General features: G+C 40.6%; 2 protein-coding genes across 6 annotated transcripts; both read left to right on the top strand.

Moving 5' to 3' along the window:
* Nucleotides 1-1,808: 1,808 nt before the first annotated feature.
* Nucleotides 1,809-9,852, top strand: LOC117721644 (arylamine N-acetyltransferase 1-like). 3 transcript variants are annotated; one of them, XM_034520453.2, is made up of 2 exons: nt 1,809-1,928; nt 8,348-9,852. In XM_034520453.2, the coding sequence occupies exon 2, from the start codon at nt 8,354-8,356 to the stop codon at nt 9,224-9,226; it is 873 nt and encodes a 290-aa protein (XP_034376344.1). In that variant the 5' UTR covers nt 1,809-1,928; nt 8,348-8,353; the 3' UTR covers nt 9,227-9,852. The 3 variants fall into 3 exon arrangements, with proteins under 3 accessions (XP_034376344.1, XP_076770340.1, XP_076770341.1); XM_076914225.1 differs by lacking the exon at nt 1,809-1,928 and adding an exon at nt 2,237-2,376; XM_076914226.1 differs by lacking the exon at nt 1,809-1,928 and adding an exon at nt 7,253-7,276.
* A 1,762-nt stretch (nt 9,853-11,614) lies between these two features.
* Nucleotides 11,615-19,218, top strand: LOC117721637 (arylamine N-acetyltransferase 1-like). Of its 3 annotated transcripts, none has more exons than XM_034520445.2 (2): nt 11,615-11,720; nt 18,132-19,218. In XM_034520445.2, the coding sequence occupies exon 2, from the start codon at nt 18,138-18,140 to the stop codon at nt 19,008-19,010; it is 873 nt and encodes a 290-aa protein (XP_034376336.1). In that variant the 5' UTR covers nt 11,615-11,720; nt 18,132-18,137; the 3' UTR covers nt 19,011-19,218. The 3 variants fall into 3 exon arrangements, with proteins under 3 accessions (XP_034376336.1, XP_076770337.1, XP_076770339.1); XM_076914222.1 differs by lacking the exon at nt 11,615-11,720 and adding an exon at nt 12,030-12,168; XM_076914224.1 differs by lacking the exon at nt 11,615-11,720 and adding an exon at nt 17,037-17,060.
* Nucleotides 19,219-20,930: the final 1,712 nt, after the last annotated feature.

Raw genomic sequence — 20,930 nt, forward strand, 5'->3', positions numbered from 1 at the left:
AGAGTACTGGTATTTAGAATTAAGTGATTTATCCATCATGTAGTAATCTTTATAGCCTATAATGTTACCTGAAAAAACATTGTCAAGTATATTAAATGTTAACTATATTAAAATAGTACTAGCTAATATAATGAATCAAAAGTTTCCTGGAGGTATTAAGATATAAGGGTCAGTGTTCTCTGTAAGATGTGTGTTGCTTTCACCCCAGTGTAATAACCCTGCTACATTCTTCTGCTTCACTCTGTACTTCAGCTGAAAAGAAACAAGCAAGTCACAAATATAGTTCTTAGTGGATCATTGAGGTCACACCCTGGGCACATTACTGGGTAAACTTGTAGGTCTGATTTAAGGTGTAAAATGGAGTTTGAGACATATTTAGTACCAGACATAAAGGCCACAAATATGGGGATATGGGGGTATTTCTCAGGTTAGAATGCTGGTCTCATGTGCTGGAAGCCCAGAATATGGTTTACAGCACTACTGCATGCAAATGGTTTGCTCAGGGATGAATGACAGTGGTAGTTATTTCTAAGTCTTTCTAGCTTTCTTTACCTCACTCCTGCTTAAGCTTCTATTCACATTGCCAGCTGCCTACTGTGTGCTTGCTGAGAATTGTTACCAGGGATGTAAATGTAAGGCTTGTGCCTCAGAGTCTGAATCTGCTCTCTCCATACATCATGCTATCTGACTGGATTCCCTAAGAGGATCACGTTCAAATCTAGCTTCTATTCAGGTCACAATTCTTGAAGCAGCCTTCTCCATAGCCACGGGTACTGATTGATGGGTTCCTTATCCTCTAGAGTCCCAAGCTAACAGGAAGTCCCAGAGCCCATTACCATCAAGGGAAGTGATGTTGGCTTTGGCCCAGTTGCTGTCAGGCCACCAAGTCCCCACCCCATACCTACATTCCTGCTTAGGAATCAGAGATCCTGGCTGCAGGCTCTCATGAACTTCCCCCATCCTCAAAAAGGTTAAAAAGAGGCTCCCTCTTCTTCCACATCCTCTTATTCTCTTCAGAGACCCATCTAAACTGTCCATGGAGCTGAGCCTAAACAATGCTTGGAGCCCATCTCACTGTTGTCCCACTGTCTATATAACGATGCTGTTGATAACTTTTTAAATAAACCCATTATTCCCCAGTAATCCAGCCCAGAGGCCTCTTGAATCCCTCCCCCATGCAGATTCCAGTGCCAGGGTTGTAGTTCACACTGGATGGCCTTCTCAGTCTTCATCTGGTAGTGACCATATTAAGGTAAACAGAAAAGCAAGAACTGAGATAATTACCAAAGGTATAGGTAACATTGCCACAGGGTTCATTGCTTCATTTTGTGTTTGTGGAAATGGGCTCATGTAGCCCAAGCTGGCCTTGAACTTGCTATGTAGCTCAGGATGACCTTGAGTTCTTGATGGGCCTCCCTTCACTTCCCAAATGCTAGAATTGTAGGTATCGGCCACAGTGTAGCTGTTTTGTCGTAGTTGTTGTTGATTGGGCTTCGGTTGTTTGTAGTAATGTAAGACTTTGAAGTGCTGGTTTAGGTATAAAACTATGCAAGCAGATTGGCAACCAATGGTTGTTGTTAACAAAGGAGTGACAAGTGGCAACTTCTTCCTCCTCTCAGTTCGTGATCTGCTTTGCCAGAGCCCATGTAAAGCTCTGAACTCTCACAGGCTCCCAGAGATGACCATAAACTGTGAAATGCAAAAGTATCACAAGATATCACACCCAAAGAACAGACCAGCATTCACCAGGGTTAAGTGAGGCCCTACAACTACATTTCCCAGAGATCCTTGGGCTGGTTTTCTTTTTTAAATTGCGGAATAGTGGGTGGAGCAACGTGAACAGCCAATGAAGGCACATCCTTGCGGACCAGGGAAGTGGACCTTGCTCAGCTTGCTTCCTGATCCTCCTGGTTGCATCCTGGTAGCCGGTAAGTGGGGAGCTCCCTAAAAGACTTGGAAATCAGGATGTCTTCCTCTCCTAAGAGGAAGACTGGGAGAGAACAGCACAACCCAGCCCTGAATTTCCAGTCCCAAGGTTGTTTAGAAAGTTTGGGTGGCACATACTTCGAACCCAAGCTGTTTAATACTTTACAATACACAGGTGATTCTGACAAATGTTTTAAGTAGGTGACAGCCAGCCACATTCTATTAGAATTGAAGAACCGTTTAGTTCCTTTAATACTGTTTCCTTATCAGTCACAAAATGAACTAGTAATGGTGTTTACTTTAAAAGTTTGTGGGAGTTCAGGAGGTGCATGAACAGCTTAAGTAACCCTCAGTTGGATTCCCCCTGGGATACTTTTAACAGTGGTGTCCGTCCGTCCACTGCATTTCCAGAGGAATTCTTGGAGGGACTTTTGTCATGCTTGAAAAAGGGTAAGTGTGTAAGGTCTTAAGGAATACCAGGAAATCGACTATTTCCTGTGACTTCAACTGAGGCGTTACCTTGGAACATAGCCCATAGGATTGCACAGCAGTGTGGTGCCAGCTTATGCCAAGAGTCCTCGGAGCTAACACCCCAGGAACTATGGACCGACCCTGTTGTCCTGAACTCTTATCTATTCTGTACTGTGGGCATAATGTCAACTACATTGTTTGGCTCTTTTCTGATAACAATTCTGCCCTTTCTCCAGCCCCTGTTTGACTGCCTCAGACTCAAGGCAGTTGACACCACCCTGACTTAAAAAACAAAGAAAAAGAAAAAAAAGAAAAGAAAAGAAAAATTAAAACGGAAAGAAAAAGAAAAGAAAAAAAAGAAACAAACACCAGACAACTGCCAACTCTGCTAACTTTTATTTTTTTTAAGCTACCTGCCAAAGATTTACCTGCCAAAATATTACCATTTTCACCTGGAGCCCCTATTTCTCTTTCCCTTTGCTAACCCTATTAGATTGCTTGCCTGGTAGGATCCCCTACCTTTGCCTGGCTGCTAGAGGCCTTTACTCAAAGCCATGGATGCCACGTAGGTTTTCTGTAACTCTTTCTGAACAGCTTGTTAGTCTTCTTTGTATATGGCCAAGCCAACCACTCTAGTGTCTTCCACCCAACTAATCAAAAAGATTGCTTAGGGTTGTCAAGAGAGTTGCAGTGTGTGGGCTTCCAGAACAGAACTGAAAGAGAAAAGAAAAGGAATTAAGGGAGAAAACACTACACATACAAAATTACAAGCAGTTCATTAGCTCCCATTATAACCTCACTGAGTATTGGCAGTAATCCATGCGATAAATGTAGAGGCCCCTCAGTGCTGAATCCAGCTTCTAGTCTGACAGTATGCTAGTGAGACATGGTAGCTATTCTCCTTCTGGCTTGATCTTCTCTGTTTGTTTCTATGTTGGCTTCTTGTTCACAATTCCATTTGGCAAAGAATAAGGAGTTCTCTTACTAAAACAATCGAAAATCAGTGTTTTTCTTGAATGGTGCAGAGGTTCTAAAGCCATAGAGTTAAAACCAGAAAAGTTCTGCACAACAGCCTGTTCTTTGGGGGCCATATCCACAAAGGACAATTTGTGATTGGTATGCCATGTCATTTAGCGATAAATGACAGCAGCTGGTATAACTGTCACATATTGGTCATTTGACTAACTATTCCTGTGATCTGCAGAAAGCAGCAAGACTTTTATAGGGTACTGAAGATTTCCCAGGAGCCCCCCATTTTGTGTGTTTTAATCTAGTTATTGCAGTTCTATGGAATGAACTTGAAGCTGGCCATACTCAAATTCCCCCAAATGCTGGGGCAAAGTTACATTTCTGAGTGAACTGAGGAAGTTCTGGTGTGTGTGTGTGTGTGTGTGTGTGTGTGTGTGTGTGTGTGTGTGTAAGCAGCCCTGCCTGTATAGATTATAAATCTAAAAGTTTTCTCCCACAGAAGCAAGGAAGCTATGCTTTCAAGGCCTTGTACCAACAAGTCCTTGGACCAGAGCTGTGCTGGGAGGACACTTACTTGACAATTGTTTATACAGCCTTTACCAAAAGAAGCAAGGGAGCCCCAGAAGCCATTGCAGAGTCCTCCAAATAGCCTATAGAGTAAGGCTTTATATATAAGCATAAAGGCCATGCCACTGACATGGTGGGAATGATGAAAAGAACCTACAGGTCTAAGTGAATTACTGACAGGATTCTCGCAAGCTCACTTTGGTCTTGAATCTTCTCCAAGCTCCTGTGTTCACTTGTGTGTGGGTGCACAAGCATGCCATGTTCTCTGTTCTTCAGTGCGTGTGGTAGAGAGAAGTATGTGTAAAGTGTTTCATGTGACTCACTGTGTATTTTGCACTGTACTTAGCTTTATTGTCATCAATATTGTGTCTCTCTCTGTCTTTTAGTAAGTGCCTTTACCCACTGAGCCATCCCACCAGCCCCATAGTGTATTTTCTTCAATGTATCTTTGTCATTTTAGTTAAACCATGCAATCCAACTCTTCCAAAGCTTTGTCCTTATTTACTGCATATATTTCTGCCTCATATAGCAATAAAGATTGGCCAGTCTTTATTGCTATATGAGGCATATATATATATATATATATATATATATATATATATATATATATATGGATCTGTAGGTATATATCTAGATTAGGGATGTATTTCTTCTTACGGTTTGGATACAGAATGAGTATCCCCCAGCTGCAGGTGCTATTGGGCAGTGATTTAATTGTGAGCATGCTCACCTCGTGAATGGATTGAGTCACAGCTGAGAGGGTTCTTAAGAAGTAGGACCTGGTGGGAGCAAGTGCATCACTGGGGTGTGCCATTCAAGAGTACGTCTTGTCACTGACTTCTTCCTCTTTGTCTCTACTTCTTGGTCACCATGACATGAGGTTTTTGCCTCTCCATGGCTGCCACCATAATACTTGTATCTCAGCACAGACCCTCAGTAATGGAGCCAGCTCACCATAGACTGATGCTTGTGAAAGTATAATCCAAAATAGGGCAGTCATCTCTCAGGTATTTTGCTTAACATATGTGTTTCTTTCTAATCATGACAACAGAAAACAGCTAACCACCACTACAGCACATTAGTTGGACTTTGGACTGCTTAACTCCAATGCTTGCAGTTCACATGATAAACAATAGATGAAAGCCAGAGACTTTGGCTGTCAGAAGATACCTAACCAATCAATCGGTGAGGGCTGATCAAAGACAGTCATTCTTCTTGTCAGGGAGAGTATGACACAAGTTTTCACTAGCCATAGTCCCCTGGGGAACACTGATCTGATTGAGATCTATGCTGTCCAGCATATGAATGTTGTCAGCTCATGTTAGCTATTGCAAAAGCAGATATTTCTCTGACGTTTTAATGGTCCTTCAGGTCTTCCCAGTTCTGATTAATTCTCAGTCTAGCTTTATGATCTACTTATATCTATCTATCTATTTATAAGACAAATTGGCGTGTGCAGGAGCCATGGTATGTACCACTTTCTACTCTTTCCCTGTATGGAAAGGTTACATAGTGTAGTATAGCATCTCAGCATGCCACCCTCTCAATTTCCTGGCTTTCCTTTTTGTTTGGCCCCCCACTGGCTGGTAAAGAGGAAGTACCTCCCCAGGATAGCTCATGGTTGTTTCATGTTGTTACCACATGTCTGTTGACATTCTAATTCAGTGACATGCTAGCAGAATAACAATCAGGGACAGTGTGCCCTTTTGAGACTTTGTAGACAAAGTTCCATTGTTTTACCTTTGCTTGTTTCTGTGGAACCATCTGTTGCCAGGCTGATATCACCTTCCTTATGAAGAACTACTTAATTCTCTGCCAGATGCTTGAGTAACTCTTCTTAATTTTAGATTTCAATAATTTAAATAAATAAATAAATAAATAAATAAATATATTCACACGTCATGTACGTAGAATTTGGTTTTTCTTGGAATGTTATGTCTTTTGTTTTTCTGATAGGATTTCTGCAAAATTTTTACACACACACACACACACACATCTTACACCTTAAATTCTTTTTTTATTCCAATTTTGTACTCTTCATATTCGAAACTTTGGTTGCTTTGTATTCCTGCCAGCATTTTCCTGACTGTGCCATGGCTTTATCTTCCCTTAGCTTTGACTATGACATCAAGCTGTCCTTCTACATACCTAGTATGTTGTTGTGTATTGTGTTATATCTGTAGAGAACTGCTCATCACAATTAATGTAATGTCTTGCATAATTTCTGTAATTAGTTTCTAAGTTTGAAATCTTTCACTTCGTAAAGCACATTGTTCAGTCGTCTTATCTGTCAGCTCTTTGAGACCATTTATACCACTCTGTGCTATGTCCCTATAAAGGACTTCTAGTAATGTTTTTCATTAGTTCTCTTTGGTATGCTTGTCATAACTCTTCTCCTAGTGACAGTCCCTGTGTACGTTTTCATTCTATAAACATGTATGCATAACATTGTCTCTATCGTTAATTTCTTCTGTGAATCCAGTTTGTCTGGTAAAATGACCAACTGGAACTGTACTTTATCATTTCAGAAGAAGTGAGAGAATCAAATATGACAGAAGATTCTTTAATGGCATGTCTTTCACATGGAAGTTGTCGCTCTCCTCTGGTGGCATCCACATTGAGACTGCCACTTTCTTTTCCTGCCTTTATTCCCTGTTGTCATTGTTACCTCAGGGAAGGCCACTGCACACATCACTTTCCATGTGTAGTCTATATTTAGGTAGTAACCAGGGATTCGGAACATGATTCATCCTTCCTTGCTGTTCCTATGGCAACTAATGATCTGGGTTGTTGCTTCTGGGCTCTGTACTTATGAGAACATCCAGGTACTTCTAGAAGTTTCAACATAGAAACCATTATGGTGCTCCTACCCTCAACATGATCCTTTCTGTAGGCTTCCCTGTGTAGCTCAGATATTCACTTTTCAATGTAGTCTTCTCTCTGTATTTATGATGTCCTGTGATTCTTCATAATGTATGGTACAGATAACTACCCCTTTGCTCTCAAGAAAAGTAGTGTTATATTCAACATTTTACATCTACTTGGGGTTTGTATTCTATGACAGGTATGGGACAGTCAGGAAAATTTGTGAGAACTAGTTTTCTCCTTCCACATTCTAAGTTATGGGGATCAAATTCAGGTTGTCAAGCTTGGAGGCAAATGCCCTGCTGTCTGTAAGCCATCCTCTCAAACCATGTTACCTGTCATTTTTTTTTTAAACAGTCCTTCCCAGAGTTTGTACCAGGAAGAAGAAGCATTCTAATACTTTTGAGTGAAAGACAACAACCTACTTTGAACTTAGATATGTATTAAAGTGCTTACTAAGAAGTCTCAAAGGATCTAAGTATGTTCACCAGCCTTATCTAAGTCTTGTCTGTATTGATGCTGAGATGGAAGGAAGGCTCCATCCTTGCATCCTGTCTCTGTGAGCCTGCTGCATGTGAAGCTAATAGTATTTTTCTTCATCTTCCATACCAACTACTCCCCAAGCACCCACAGCATTTCCCCTTGAGCCCCATTATTACCAGTATGCAATTGAAATATACTTAGTCACAGAATACCCAGGTATGTTTTTCTTACAACATATAGCTAGTATTGAGCCCCTAGCCAAAACGTGAATTAAGTTTAATGAATCTACGGTTACTAAAGCTAAATTCCAACTCAAAACTTAATCTTCAAACAAAAACCAAAACTTGACTGTTGCTTATGCCAGTATTTCTGCTATTTCACTATAATGCCTGGAATTTGTTTCCAAGTGTCTCTTCCAGTCTCATCCTCTTTATCATTTCACCCATCTTCCCCAATCCTGGGCAAGCAGCAGTTAGGTGGTCGGTGATCCATAAAGCACAGCTCACTCTGTTCTCTTCCACATAGACTCAGATACCAAGGAGCCAAACAGGGTTTGGGATCATCTCACTCAATTCCCTTTTCTCTCTCTAAGTCTTAGATACTTAATACTTATGTAAATGGTACCAGGACAACTGTGTGCTATATTATATACTTCTGATTTTATAAGCAACTATTCAGAAGCCTATTTTAATAGGTTCTAATTGGAATCTTTTTTGTTATTTGTTCTTGTCTGCCTTTTTACTTTGTACCTGTACTAGTTTACACAAGGAACAGGGCAGAGCATACTCCATCTAAGCAATTCATTATCTGGCTCACCATTCAACCTGTATTTCAAGCAAATGAGGAAACATTCATCCCAGGTCACTTAGATTATTTAACACTTGTTTAAGTGTGATGAACATTGATTGTAGTCAGTTCCTATAATAGTAGCAAAATAAATATAGATAGTTATAAGCATTGTCTATTTTTGTATTTTGAAAACAAGTTTGAACCAGAGTCACCCCACTCCAGTAAATTCACAAGCAACTGTGGTAATGTTTTGTTTGGATTGTTTTCCTTGCCTTAGGGAACCATGGACATTGAAGCATACTTTGAAAGAATTGGTTATCAGAACTCCAGGAACAAACTGGACTTGGAAACAGTAACTGAAATCCTTCAGCACCAGATACGGGCTATTCCCTTTGAGAACTTGAACATCCACTGCGGGGAACCCATGGAGCTGAGTTTAGAAGCCACCTTTGATCAGATTGTGAGGAAGAAGCGAGGTGGGTGGTGTCTCCAGGTTAATCATCTGCTCTACTGGGCTCTGACCAAAATGGGCTTTGAAACCACAATGTTGGGAGGACATGTCTTTAACCCTCCAGCCAGCAAATATAGCAGTGAAATGGTCCACCTTCTAGTACAGGTGACCATCAGTGACAGGAACTACATTGTAGATTCTGCTTATGGAGGCTCCTACCAGATGTGGGAGCCTCTGGAATTGACATCTGGGAAGGATCAGCCTCAGGTGCCTTCCATCTTCCGTTTGACAGAGGAGAATGGAATCTGGTACTTGGACCAAATCAGAAGGGAGCAGTATGTTCCAAACGAAGAATTTGTTAACTCTGACCTCCTTGAGAAGAACAAATATCGAAAAATCTACTCCTTTACTCTTGAGCCCCGCATTATAGAAGATTTTGAATATGTGAATACCTACCTTCAGACATCGCCAGCGTCTGTATTTGTAGGCACATCGTTCTGTTCCTTGCAGACCTCAGAAGGGGTTTGCTGTTTAGTGGGCTCCACCTTTACAAGTAGGAGATTCAGTTATAAGGACAATGTAGACCTGGTTGAGTTTAAGAATGTCAATGAGGAAGAAATAGAAGATGTACTGAAAACTGCATTTGGCATTTCTTTGGAGAGAAAGTTTGTGCCCAAACATGGTGAACTAGTTATAACTATTTAGGGTTAAATTTATATGCAAATGTTCCATAATTACCCAGCTCAATATTGATCAACTAATGACTTGTTGTATCTTCTATTTCCTACATTTTATATAAAAAATCTTAGTTGTCCTGTCATTTCACCAATAAAAGTATCATGAGTTATAATTAAAAATGTTAATGGATGTAACAACAATCCTGTCAACATTAATTAAAAATTATTTAATGAAGATGTGGAAATTTTGGAGTCTATTCATTTGTAGCAGAAACCACCCAACATCATTTTATTGTTGAACTCATAAAAATGGTTGACTATAAATAATCAGAACAGCAGGTATTAATTCAGCCAGACTAAACTTGGTGTCCAAGGTTTATAAGAAGCCACGCTCACAACTTAGGATCAGAATAAAGCAAAGAATGAGCCATCATTTCAGATCCAGGTAGCTTCCCAATCCTTGAAACAGAACTCAAGCCAATGAACCCAGGATCTGTGAGTAGGTGCCAAGACAAGGACACAGCTTAGAATTTCTTCCAGAGCTAATTTTGCAGACACGATCTTTTTGTATTTGATTTTTTTTCAAACTATGAGAGTACTGGTATTTAGAATTAAGTGATTTATCCATCATGTAGTAATCTTTATAGCCTATAATGTTACCTGAAAAAACATTGTCAAGTATGTTAAATGTTAACTATATTAAAATAGTATTAGCTAATATAATGAATCAAAGGTTTCCTGGAGGTATTAAGATATAAGGGTCAGTGTTCTCTGTAAGATGTGTGTTGCTTTCACCCCAGTGTAATAACCCTGCTACATTCTTCTGCTTCACTCTGTACTTCAGCTGAAAAGAAACAAGCAAGTCACAAATATAGTTCTTAGTGGATCATTGAGGTCACACCCTGGGCACATTACTGGGTAAACTTGTAGGTCTGATTTAAGGTGTAAAATGGAGTTTGAGACATATTTAGTACCAGACATAAAGGCCACAAATATGGGGATATGGGGGTATTTCTCAGGTTAGAATGCTGGTCTCATGTGCTGGAAGCCCAGAATATGGTTTACAGCACTACTGCATGCAAATGGTTTGCTCAGGGATGAATGACAGTGGTAGTTATTTCTAAGTCTTTCTAGCTTTCTTTACCTCACTCCTGCTTAAGCTTCTATTCACATTGCCAGCTGCCTACTGTGTGCTTGCTGAGAATTGTTACCAGGGATGTAAATGTAAGGCTTGTGCCTCAGAGTCTGAATCTGCTCTCTCCATACATCATGCTATCTGACTGGATTCCCTAAGAGGATCACGTTCAAATCTAGCTTCTGTTCAGGTCACAATTCTTGAAGCAGCCTTCTCCATAGCCACGGGTACTGATTGATGGGTTCCTTATCCTCCAGAGTCCCAAGCTAACAGGAAGTCCCAGAGCCCATTACCATCAAGGGAAGTGATGTTGGCTTTGGCCCAGTTGCTGTCAGGCCACCAAGTCCCCACCCCATACCTACATTCCTGCTTAGGAATCAGAGATCCTGGCTGCAGGCTCTCATGAACTTCCCCCATCCTCAAAAAGGTTAAAAAGAGGCTCCCTCTTCTTCCACATCCTCTTATTCTCTTCAGAGACCCATCTAAACTGTCCATGGAGCTGAGCCTGAACAATGCTTGGAGCCCATCTCACTGTTGTCCCACTCTCTATATAAAGATGCTGTTGATAACTTTTTAAATAAACCCATTATTCCCCAGTAATCCAGCCCAGAGGCCTCTTGAATCCCTCCCCCATGCAGATTCCAGTGCCAGGGTTCTAGTTCACACTGGATGGCCTTCTCAGTCTTCATCTGGTAGTGACCATATTAAGGTAAACAGAAAAGCAAGAACTGAGATAATTACCAAAGGTATAGGTAACATTGCCATAGGGTTCATTGCTTTGTTTTGTGTTTGTGGAAATGGGCTCATGTAGCCCAAGCTGGCCTTGAACTTGCTATGTAGCTCAGGATGACCTTGAGTTCTTGATGGGCCTCCCTTCACTTCCCAAATGCTAGAATTGTAGGTATCGGCCACAGTGTAGCTGTTTTGTCGTAGTTGTTGTTGATTGGGCTTCGGTTGTTTGTAGTAATGTAAGACTTTGAAGTGCTGGTTTAGGTATAAAACTATGCAAGCAGATTGGCAACCAATGGTTGTTGTTAACAAAGGAGTGACAAGTGGCAACTTCTTCCTCCTCTCAGTCCATGATCTGCTTTGCCAGAGCCCATGTAAAGCTCTGAACTCTCACAGGCTCCCAGAGATGACCATAAACTGTGAAATGCAAAAGTATCACAAGATATCACACCCAAAGAACAGACCAGCATTCACCAGGGTTAAGTGAGGCCCTACAACTACATTTCCCAGAGATCCTTGGGCTTTTTTTTTTTTTTTTTAATTGCGGAATAGTGGGTGGAGCAACGTGGACAGCCAATGAAGGCACATCCTTGCGGACCAGGGAAGTGGACCTTGCTCAGCTTGCTTCCTGATCCTCCTGGTTGCATCCTGGTAGCCGGTAAGTGGGGAGCTCCCTAAAAGACTTGGAAATCAGGATGTCTTCCTCTCCTAAGAGGAAGACTGGGAGAGAACAGCACAACCCAGCCCTGAATTTCCAGTCCCAAGGTTGTTTAGAAAGTTTGGGTGGCACATACTTCGAACCCAAGCTGTTTAATACTTTACAATACACAGGTGATTCTGACAAATGTTTTAAGTAGGTGACAGACAGCCACATTCTATTAGAATTGAAGAACCGTTTAGTTCCTTTAATACTGTTTCCTTATCAGTCACAAAATGAACTAGTAATGGTGTTTACTTTAAAAGTTTGTGGGAGTTCAGGAGGTGCATGAACAGCTTAAGTAACCCTCAGTTGGATTCCCCCTGGGATACTTTTAACAGTGGTGTCCGTCCGTCCACTGCATTTCCAGAGGAATTCTTGGAGGGACTTTTGTCATGCTTGAAAAAGGGTAAGTGTGTAAGGTCTTAAGGAATACCAGGAAATCGACTATTTCCTGTGACTTCAACTGAGGCGTTACCTTGGAACATAGCCCATAGGATTGCACAGCAGTGTGGTGCCAGCTTATGCCAAGAGTCCTCGGAGCTAACACCCCAGGAACTATGGACCGACCCTGTTGTCCTGAACTCTTATCTATTCTGTACTGTGGGCATAATGTCAACTACATTGTTTGGCTCTTTTCTGATAACAATTCTGCCCTTTCTCCAGCCCCTGTTTGACTGCCTCAGACTCAAGGCAGTTGACACCACCCTGACTTAAAAAACAAAGAAAAAGAAAAAAAGAAAAGAAAAGAAAAATTAAAACGGAAAGAAAAAGAAAAGAAAAAAAAGAAACAAACACCAGACAACTGCCAACTCTGCTAACTTTTATTTTTTTTAAGCTACCTGCCAAAGATTTACCTGCCAAAATATTACCATTTTCACCTGGAGCCCCTATTTCTCTTTCCCTTTGCTAACCCTATTAGATTGCTTGCCTGGTAGGATCCCCTACCTTTGCCTGGCTGCTAGAGGCCTTTACTCAAAGCCATGGATGCCACGTAGGTTTTCTGTAACTCTTTCTGAACAGCTTGTTAGTCTTCTTTGTATATGGCCAAGCCAACCACTCTAGTGTCTTCCACCCAACTAATCAAAAAGATTGCTTAGGGTTGTCAAGAGAGTTGCAGTGTGTGGGCTTCCAGAACAGAACTGAAAGAGAAAAGAAAAGGAATTAAGGGAGAAAACACTACACATACAAAATTACAAGCAGTTCATTAGCTCCCATTATAACCTCACTGAGTATTGGCAGTAATCCATGCGATAAATGTAGAGGCCCCTCAGTGCTGAATCCAGCTTCTAGTCTGACAGTATGCTAGTGAGACATGGTAGCTATTCTCCTTCTGGCTTGATCTTCTCTGTTTGTTTCTATGTTGGCTTCTTGTTCACAATTCCATTTGGCAAAGAATAAGGAGTTCTCTTACTAAAACAATCGAAAATCAGTGTTTTTCTTGAATGGTGCAGAGGTTCTAAAGCCATAGAGTTAAAACCAGAAAAGTTCTGCACAACAGCCTGTTCTTTGGGGGCCATATCCACAAAGGACAATTTGTGATTGGTATGCCATGTCATTTAGCGATAAATGACAGCAGCTGGTATAACTGTCACATATTGGTCATTTGACTAACTATTCCTGTGATCTGCAGAAAGCAGCAAGACTTTTATAGGGTACTGAAGATTTCCCAGGAGCCCCCCATTTTGTGTGTTTTAATCTAGTTATTGCAGTTCTATGGAATGAACTTGAAGCTGGCCATACTCAAATTCCCCCAAATGCTGGGGCAAAGTTACATTTCTGAGTGAACTGAGGAAGTTCTGGTGTGTGTGTGTGTGTGTGTGTGTGTGTGTGTGTGTGTGTGTGTAAGCAGCCCTGCCTGTATAGATTATAAATCTAAAAGTTTTCTCCCACAGAAGCAAGGAAGCTATGCTTTCAAGGCCTTGTACCAACAAGTCCTTGGACCAGAGCTGTGCTGGGAGGACACTTACTTGACAATTGTTTATACAGCCTTTACCAAAAGAAGCAAGGGAGCCCCAGAAGCCATTGCAGAGTCCTCCAAATAGCCTATAGAGTAAGGCTTTATATATAAGCATAAAGGCCATGCCACTGACATGGTGGGAATGATGAAAAGAACCTACAGGTCTAAGTGAATTACTGACAGGATTCTCGCAAGCTCACTTTGGTCTTGAATCTTCTCCAAGCTCCTGTGTTCACTTGTGTGTGGGTGCACAAGCATGCCATGTTCTCTGTTCTTCAGTGCGTGTGGTAGAGAGAAGTATGTGTAAAGTGTTTCATGTGACTCACTGTGTATTTTGCACTGTACTTAGCTTTTATTGTCATCAATATTGTGTCTCTCTCTGTCTTTTAGTAAGTGCCTTTACCCACTGAGCCATCCCACCAGCCCCATAGTGTATTTTCTTCAATGTATCTTTGTCATTTTAGTTAAACCATGCAATCCAACTCTTCCAAAGCTTTGTCCTTATTTTACTGCATATATTTCTGCCTCATATAGCAATAAAGATTGGCCAGTCTTTATTGCTATATGAGGCATATATATATATATATATATATATATATATATATATATATGGATCTGTAGGTATATATCTAGATTAGGGATGTATTTCTTCTTACGGTTTGGATACAGAATGAGTATCACCCAGCTGCAGGTGCTATTGGGCAGTGATTTAATTGTGAGCATGCTCACCTCGTGAATGGATTGAGTCACAGCTGAGAGGGTTCTTAAGAAGTAGGACCTGGTGGGAGCAAGTGCATCACTGGGGTGTGCCATTCAAGAGTACGTCTTGTCACTGACTTCTTCCTCTTTGTCTCTACTTCTTGGTCACCATGACATGAGGTTTTTGCCTCTCCATGGCTGCCACCATAATACTTGTATCTCAGCACAGACCCTCAGTAATGGAGCCAGCTCACCATAGACTGATGCTTGTGAAAGTATAATCCAAAATAGGGCAGTCATCTCTCAGGTATTTTGCTTAACATATGTGTTTCTTTCTAATCATGACAACAGAAAACAGCTAACCACCACTACAGCACATTAGTTGGACTTTGGACTGCTTAACTCCAATGCTTGCAGTTCACATGATAAACAATAGATGAAAGCCAGAGACTTTGGCTGTCAGAAGATACCTAACCAATCAATCGGTGAGGGCTGATCAAAGACAGTCATTCTTCTTGTCAGGGAGAGTATGACACAAGTTTTCACTAGCCATAGTCCCCTGGGGAACACTGATCTGATTGAGATCTATGCTGTCCAGCATATGAATGTTGTCAGCTCATGTTAGCTATTGCAAAAGCAGATATTTCTCTGACGTTTTAATGGTCCTTCAGGTCTTCCCAGTTCTGATTAATTCTCAGTCTAGCTTTATGATCTACTTATATCTATCTATCTATTTATAAGACAAATTGGCGTGTGCAGGAGCCATGGTATGTACCACTTTCTACTCTTTCCCTGTATGGAAAGGTTACATAGTGTAGTATAGCATCTCAGCATGCCACCCTCTCAATTTCCTGGCTTTCCTTTTTGTTTGGCCCCCCACTGGCTGGTAAAGAGGAAGTACCTCCCCAGGATAGCTCATGGTTGTTTCATGTTGTTACCACATGTCTGTTGACATTCTAATTCAGTGACATGCTAGCAGAATAACAATCAGGGACAGTGTGCCCTTTTGAGACTTTGTAGACAAAGTTCCATTGTTTTACCTTTGCTTGTTTCTGTGGAACCATCTGTTGCCAGGCTGATATCACCTTCCTTATGAAGAACTACTTAATTCTCTGCCAGATGCTTGAGTAACTCTTCTTAATTTTAGATTTCAATAATTTAAATAAATAAATAAATAAATAAATAAATATATTCACACGTCATGTACGTAGAATTTGGTTTTTCTTGGAATGTTATGTCTTTTGTTTTTCTGATAGGATTTCTGCAAAATTTTTACACACACACACACACACACATCTTACACCTTAAATTCTTTTTTTATTCCAATTTTGTACTCTTCATATTCGAAACTTTGGTTGCTTTGTATTCCTGCCAGCATTTTCCTGACTGTGCCATGGCTTTATCTTCCCTTAGCTTTGACTATGACATCAAGCTGTCCTTCTACATACCTAGTATGTTGTTGTGTATTGTGTTATATCTGTAGAGAACTGCTCATCACAATTAATGTAATGTCTTGCATAATTTCTGTAATTAGTTTCTAAGTTTGAAATCTTTCACTTCGTAAAGCACATTGTTCAGTCGTCTTATCTGTCAGCTCTTTGAGACCATTTATACCACTCTGTGCTATGTCCCTATAAAGGACTTCTAGTAATGTTTTTCATTAGTTCTCTTTGGTATGCTTGTCATAACTCTTCTCCTAGTGACAGTCCCTGTGTACGTTTTCATTCTATAAACATGTATGCATAACATTGTCTCTATCGTTAATTTCTTCTGTGAATCCAGTTTGTCTGGTAAAATGACCAACTGGAACTGTACTTTATCATTTCAGAAGAAGTGAGAGAATCAAATATGACAGAAGATTCTTTAATGGCATGTCTTTCACATGGAAGTTGTCGCTCTCCTCTGGTGGCATCCACATTGAGACTGCCACTTTCTTTTCCTGCCTTTATTCCCTGTTGTCATTGTTACCTCAGGGAAGGCCACTGCACACATCACTTTCCATGTGTAGTCTATATTTAGGTAGTAACCAGGGATTCGGAACATGATTCATCCTTCCTTGCTGTTCCTATGGCAACTAATGATCTGGGTTGTTGCTTCTGGGCTCTGTACTTATGAGAACATCCAGGTACTTCTAGAAGTTTCAACATAGAAACCATTATGGTGCTCCTACCCTCAACATGATCCTTTCTGTAGGCTTCCCTGTGTAGCTCAGATATTCACTTTTCAATGTAGTCTTCTCTCTGTATTTATGATGTCCTGTGATTCTTCATAATGTATGGTACAGATAACTACCCCTTTGCTCTCAAGAAAAGTAGTGTTATATTCAACATTTTACATCTACTTGGGGTTTGTATTCTATGACAGGTATGGGACAGTCAGGAAAATTTGTGAGAACTAGTTTTCTCCTTCCACATTCTAAGTTATGGGGATCAAATTCAGGTTGTCAAGCTTGGAGGCAAATGCCCTGCTGTCTGTAAGCCATCCTCTCAAACCATGTTACCTGTCATTTTTTTTTAAACAGTCCTTCCCAGAGTTTGTACCAGGAAGAAGAAGCATTCTAATACTTTTGAGTGAAAGACAACAACCTACTTTGAACTTAGATATGTATTAAAGTGCTTACTAAGAAGTCTCAAAGGATCTAAGTATGTTCACCAGCCTTATCTAAGTCTTGTCTGTATTGATGCTGAGATGGAAGGAAGGCTCCATCCTTGCATCCTGTCTCTGTGAGCCTGCTGCATGTGAAGCTAATAGTATTTTTCTTCATCTTCCATACCAACTACTCCCCAAGCACCCACAGCATTTCCCCTTGAGCCCCATTATTACCAGTATGCAATTGAAATATACTTAGTCACAGAATACCCAGGTATGTTTTTCTTACAACATATAGCTAGTATTGAGCCCCTAGCCAAAACGTGAATTAAGTTTAATGAATCTACGGTTACTAAAGCTAAATTCCAACTCAAAACTTAATCTTCAAACAAAAACCAAAACTTGACTGTTGCTTATGCCAGTATTTCTGCTATTTCACTATAATGCCTGGAATTTGTTTCCAAGTGTCTCTTCCAGTCTCATCCTCTTTATCATTTCACCCATCTTCCCCAATCCTGGGCAAGCAGCAGTTAGGTGGTCGGTGATCCATAAAGCACAGCTCACTCTGTTCTCTTCCACATAGACTCAGATACCAAGGAGCCAAACAGGGTTTGGGATCATCTCACTCAATTCCCTTTTCTCTCTCTAAGTCTTAGATACTTAATACTTATGTAAATGGTACCAGGACAACTGTGTGCTATATTATATACTTCTGATTTTATAAGCAACTATTCAGAAGCCTATTTTAATAGGTTCTAATTGGAATCTTTTTTGTTATTTGTTCTTGTCTGCCTTTTTACTTTGTACCTGTACTAGTTTACACAAGGAACAGGGCAGAGCATACTCCATCTAAGCAATTCATTATCTGGCTCACCATTCAACCTGTATTTCAAGCAAATGAGGAAACATTCATCCCAGGTCACTTAGATTATTTAACACTTGTTTAAGTGTGATGAACATTGATTGTAGTCAGTTCCTATAATAGTAGCAAAATAAATATAGATAGTTATAAGCATTGTCTATTTTTGTATTTTGAAAACAAGTTTGAACCAGAGTCACCCCACTCCAGTAAATTCACAAGCAACTGTGGTAATGTTTTGTTTGGATTGTTTTCCTTGCCTTAGGGAACCATGGACATTGAAGCATACTTTGAAAGAATTGGTTATCAGAACTCCAGGAACAAACTGGACTTGGAAACAGTAACTGAAATCCTTCAGCACCAGATACGGGCTATTCCCTTTGAGAACTTGAACATCCACTGCGGGGAACCCATGGAGCTGAGTTTAGAAGCCACCTTTGATCAGATTGTGAGGAAGAAGCGAGGTGGGTGGTGTCTCCAGGTTAATCATCTGCTCTACTGGGCTCTGACCAAAATGGGCTTTGAAACCACAATGTTGGGAGGACATGTCTTTAACCCTCCAGCCAGCAAATATAGCAGTGAAATGGTCCACCTTCTAGTACAGGTGACCATCAGTGACAGGAACTACATTGTAGATTCTGCTTATGGAGGCTCCTACCAGATGTGGGAGCCTCTGGAATTGACATCTGGGAAGGATCAGCCTCAGGTGCCTTCCATCTTCCGTTTGACAGAGGAGAATGGAATCTGGTACTTGGACCAAATCAGAAGGGAGCAGTATGTTCCAAACGAAGAATTTGTTAACTCTGACCTCCTTGAGAAGAACAAATATCGAAAAATCTACTCCTTTACTCTTGAGCCCCGCATTATAGAAGATTTTGAATATGTGAATACCTACCTTCAGACATCGCCAGCGTCTGTATTTGTAGGCACATCGTTCTGTTCCTTGCAGACCTCAGAAGGGGTTTGCTGTTTAGTGGGCTCCACCTTTACAAGTAGGAGATTCAGTTATAAGGACAATGTAGACCTGGTTGAGTTTAAGAATGTCAATGAGGAAGAAATAGAAGATGTACTGAAAACTGCATTTGGCATTTCTTTGGAGAGAAAGTTTGTGCCCAAACATGGTGAACTAGTTATAACTATTTAGGGTTAAATTTATATGCAAATGTTCCATAATTACCCAGCTCAATATTGATCAACTAATGACTTGTTGTATCTTCTATTTCCTACATTTTATATAAAAAAATCTTAGTTGTCCTGTCATTTCACCAATAAAAGTATCATGAGTTATAATTAAAAATGTTAATGGATGTAACAACAATCCTGTCAACATTAATTAAAAATTATTTAATGAAGATGTGGAAATTTTGGAGTCTATTCATTTGTAGCAGAAACCACCCAACATCATTTTATTGTTGAACTCATAAAAATGGTTGACTATAAATAATCAGAACAGCAGGTATTAATTCAGCCAGACTAAACTTGGTGTCCAAGGTTTATAAGAAGCCACGCTCACAACTTAGGATCAGAATAAAGCAAAGAATGAGCCATCATTTCAGATCCAGGTAGCTTCCCAATCCTTGAAACAGAACTCAAGCCAATGAACCCAGGATCTGTGAGTAGGTGCCAAGACAAGGACACAGCTTAGAATTTCTTCCAGAGCTAATTTTGCAGACACGATCTTTTTGTATTTGATTTTTTTTCAAACTATGAGAGTACTGGTATTTAGAATTAAGTGATTTATCCATCATGTAGTAATCTTTATAGCCTATAATGTTACCTGAAAAAACATTGTCAAGTATGTTAAATGTTAACTATATTAAAATAGTATTAGCTAATATAATGAATCAAAGGTTTCCTGGAGGTATTAAGATATAAGGGTCAGTGTTCTCTGTAAGATGTGTGTTGCTTTCACCCCAGTGTAATAACCCTGCTACATTCTTCTGCTTCACTCTGTACTTCAGCTGAAAAGAAACAAGCAAGTCACAAATATAGTTCTTAGTGGATCATTGAGGTCACACCCTGGGCACATTACTGGGTAAACTTGTAGGTCTGATTTAAGGTGTAAAATGGAGTTTGAGACATATTTAGTACCAGACATAAAGGCCACAAATATGGGGATATGGGGGTATTTCTCAGGTTAGAATGCTGGTCTCATGTGCTGGAAGCCCAGAATATGGTTTACAGCACTACTGCATGCAAATGGTTTGCTCAGGGATGAATGACAGTGGTAGTTATTTCTAAGTCTTTCTAGCTTTCTTTACCTCACTCCTGCTTAAGCTTCTATTCACATTGCCAGCTGCCTACTGTGTGCTTGCTGAGAATTGTTACCAGGGATGTAAATGTAAGGCTTGTGCCTCAGAGTCTGAATCTGCTCTCTCCATACATCATGCTATCTGACTGGATTCCCTAAGAGGATCACGTTCAAATCTAGCTTCTGTTCAGGTCACAATTCTTGAAGCAGCCTTCTCCATAGCCACGGGTACTGATTGATGGGTTCCTTATCCTCCAGAGTCCCAAGCTAACAGGAAGTCCCAGAGCCCATTACCATCAAGGGAAGTGATGTTGGCTTTGGCCCAGTTGCTGTCAGGCCACCAAGTCCCCACCCCATACCTACATTCCTGCTTAGGAATCAGAGATCCTGGCTGCAGGCTCTCATGAACTTCCCCCATCCTCAAAAAGGTTAAAAAGAGGCTCCCTCTTCTTCCACATCCTCTTATTCTCTTCAGAGACCCATCTAAACTGTCCATGGAGCTGAGCCTGAACAATGCTTGGAGCCCATCTCACTGTTGTCCCACTCTCTATATAAAGATGCTGTTGATAACTTTTTAAATAAACCCATTATTCCCCAGTAATCCAGCCCAGAGGCCTCTTGAATCCCTCCCCCATGCAGATTCCAGTGCCAGGGTTCTAGTTCACACTGGATGGCCTTCTCAGTCTTCATCTGGTAGTGACCATATTAAGGTAAACAGAAAAGCAAGAACTGAGATAATTACCAAAGGTATAGGTAACATTGCCATAGGGTTCATTGCTTTGTTTTGTGTTTGTGGAAATGGGCTCATGTAGC

This window comes from Arvicanthis niloticus, chromosome 16, assembly GCF_011762505.2.
Source record: "Arvicanthis niloticus isolate mArvNil1 chromosome 16, mArvNil1.pat.X, whole genome shotgun sequence".
Lineage (NCBI taxonomy): Eukaryota > Metazoa > Chordata > Mammalia > Rodentia > Muridae > Arvicanthis > Arvicanthis niloticus.

Bases quoted from the DNA above. Each gene is read 5' to 3' on its own strand.
- LOC117721644 (XM_034520453.2), top strand. From the start codon at position 8,354: ATGGACATTGAAGCATACTTTGAAAGAATTGGTTATCAGAACTCCAGG.
- LOC117721637 (XM_034520445.2), top strand. From the start codon at position 18,138: ATGGACATTGAAGCATACTTTGAAAGAATTGGTTATCAGAACTCCAGG.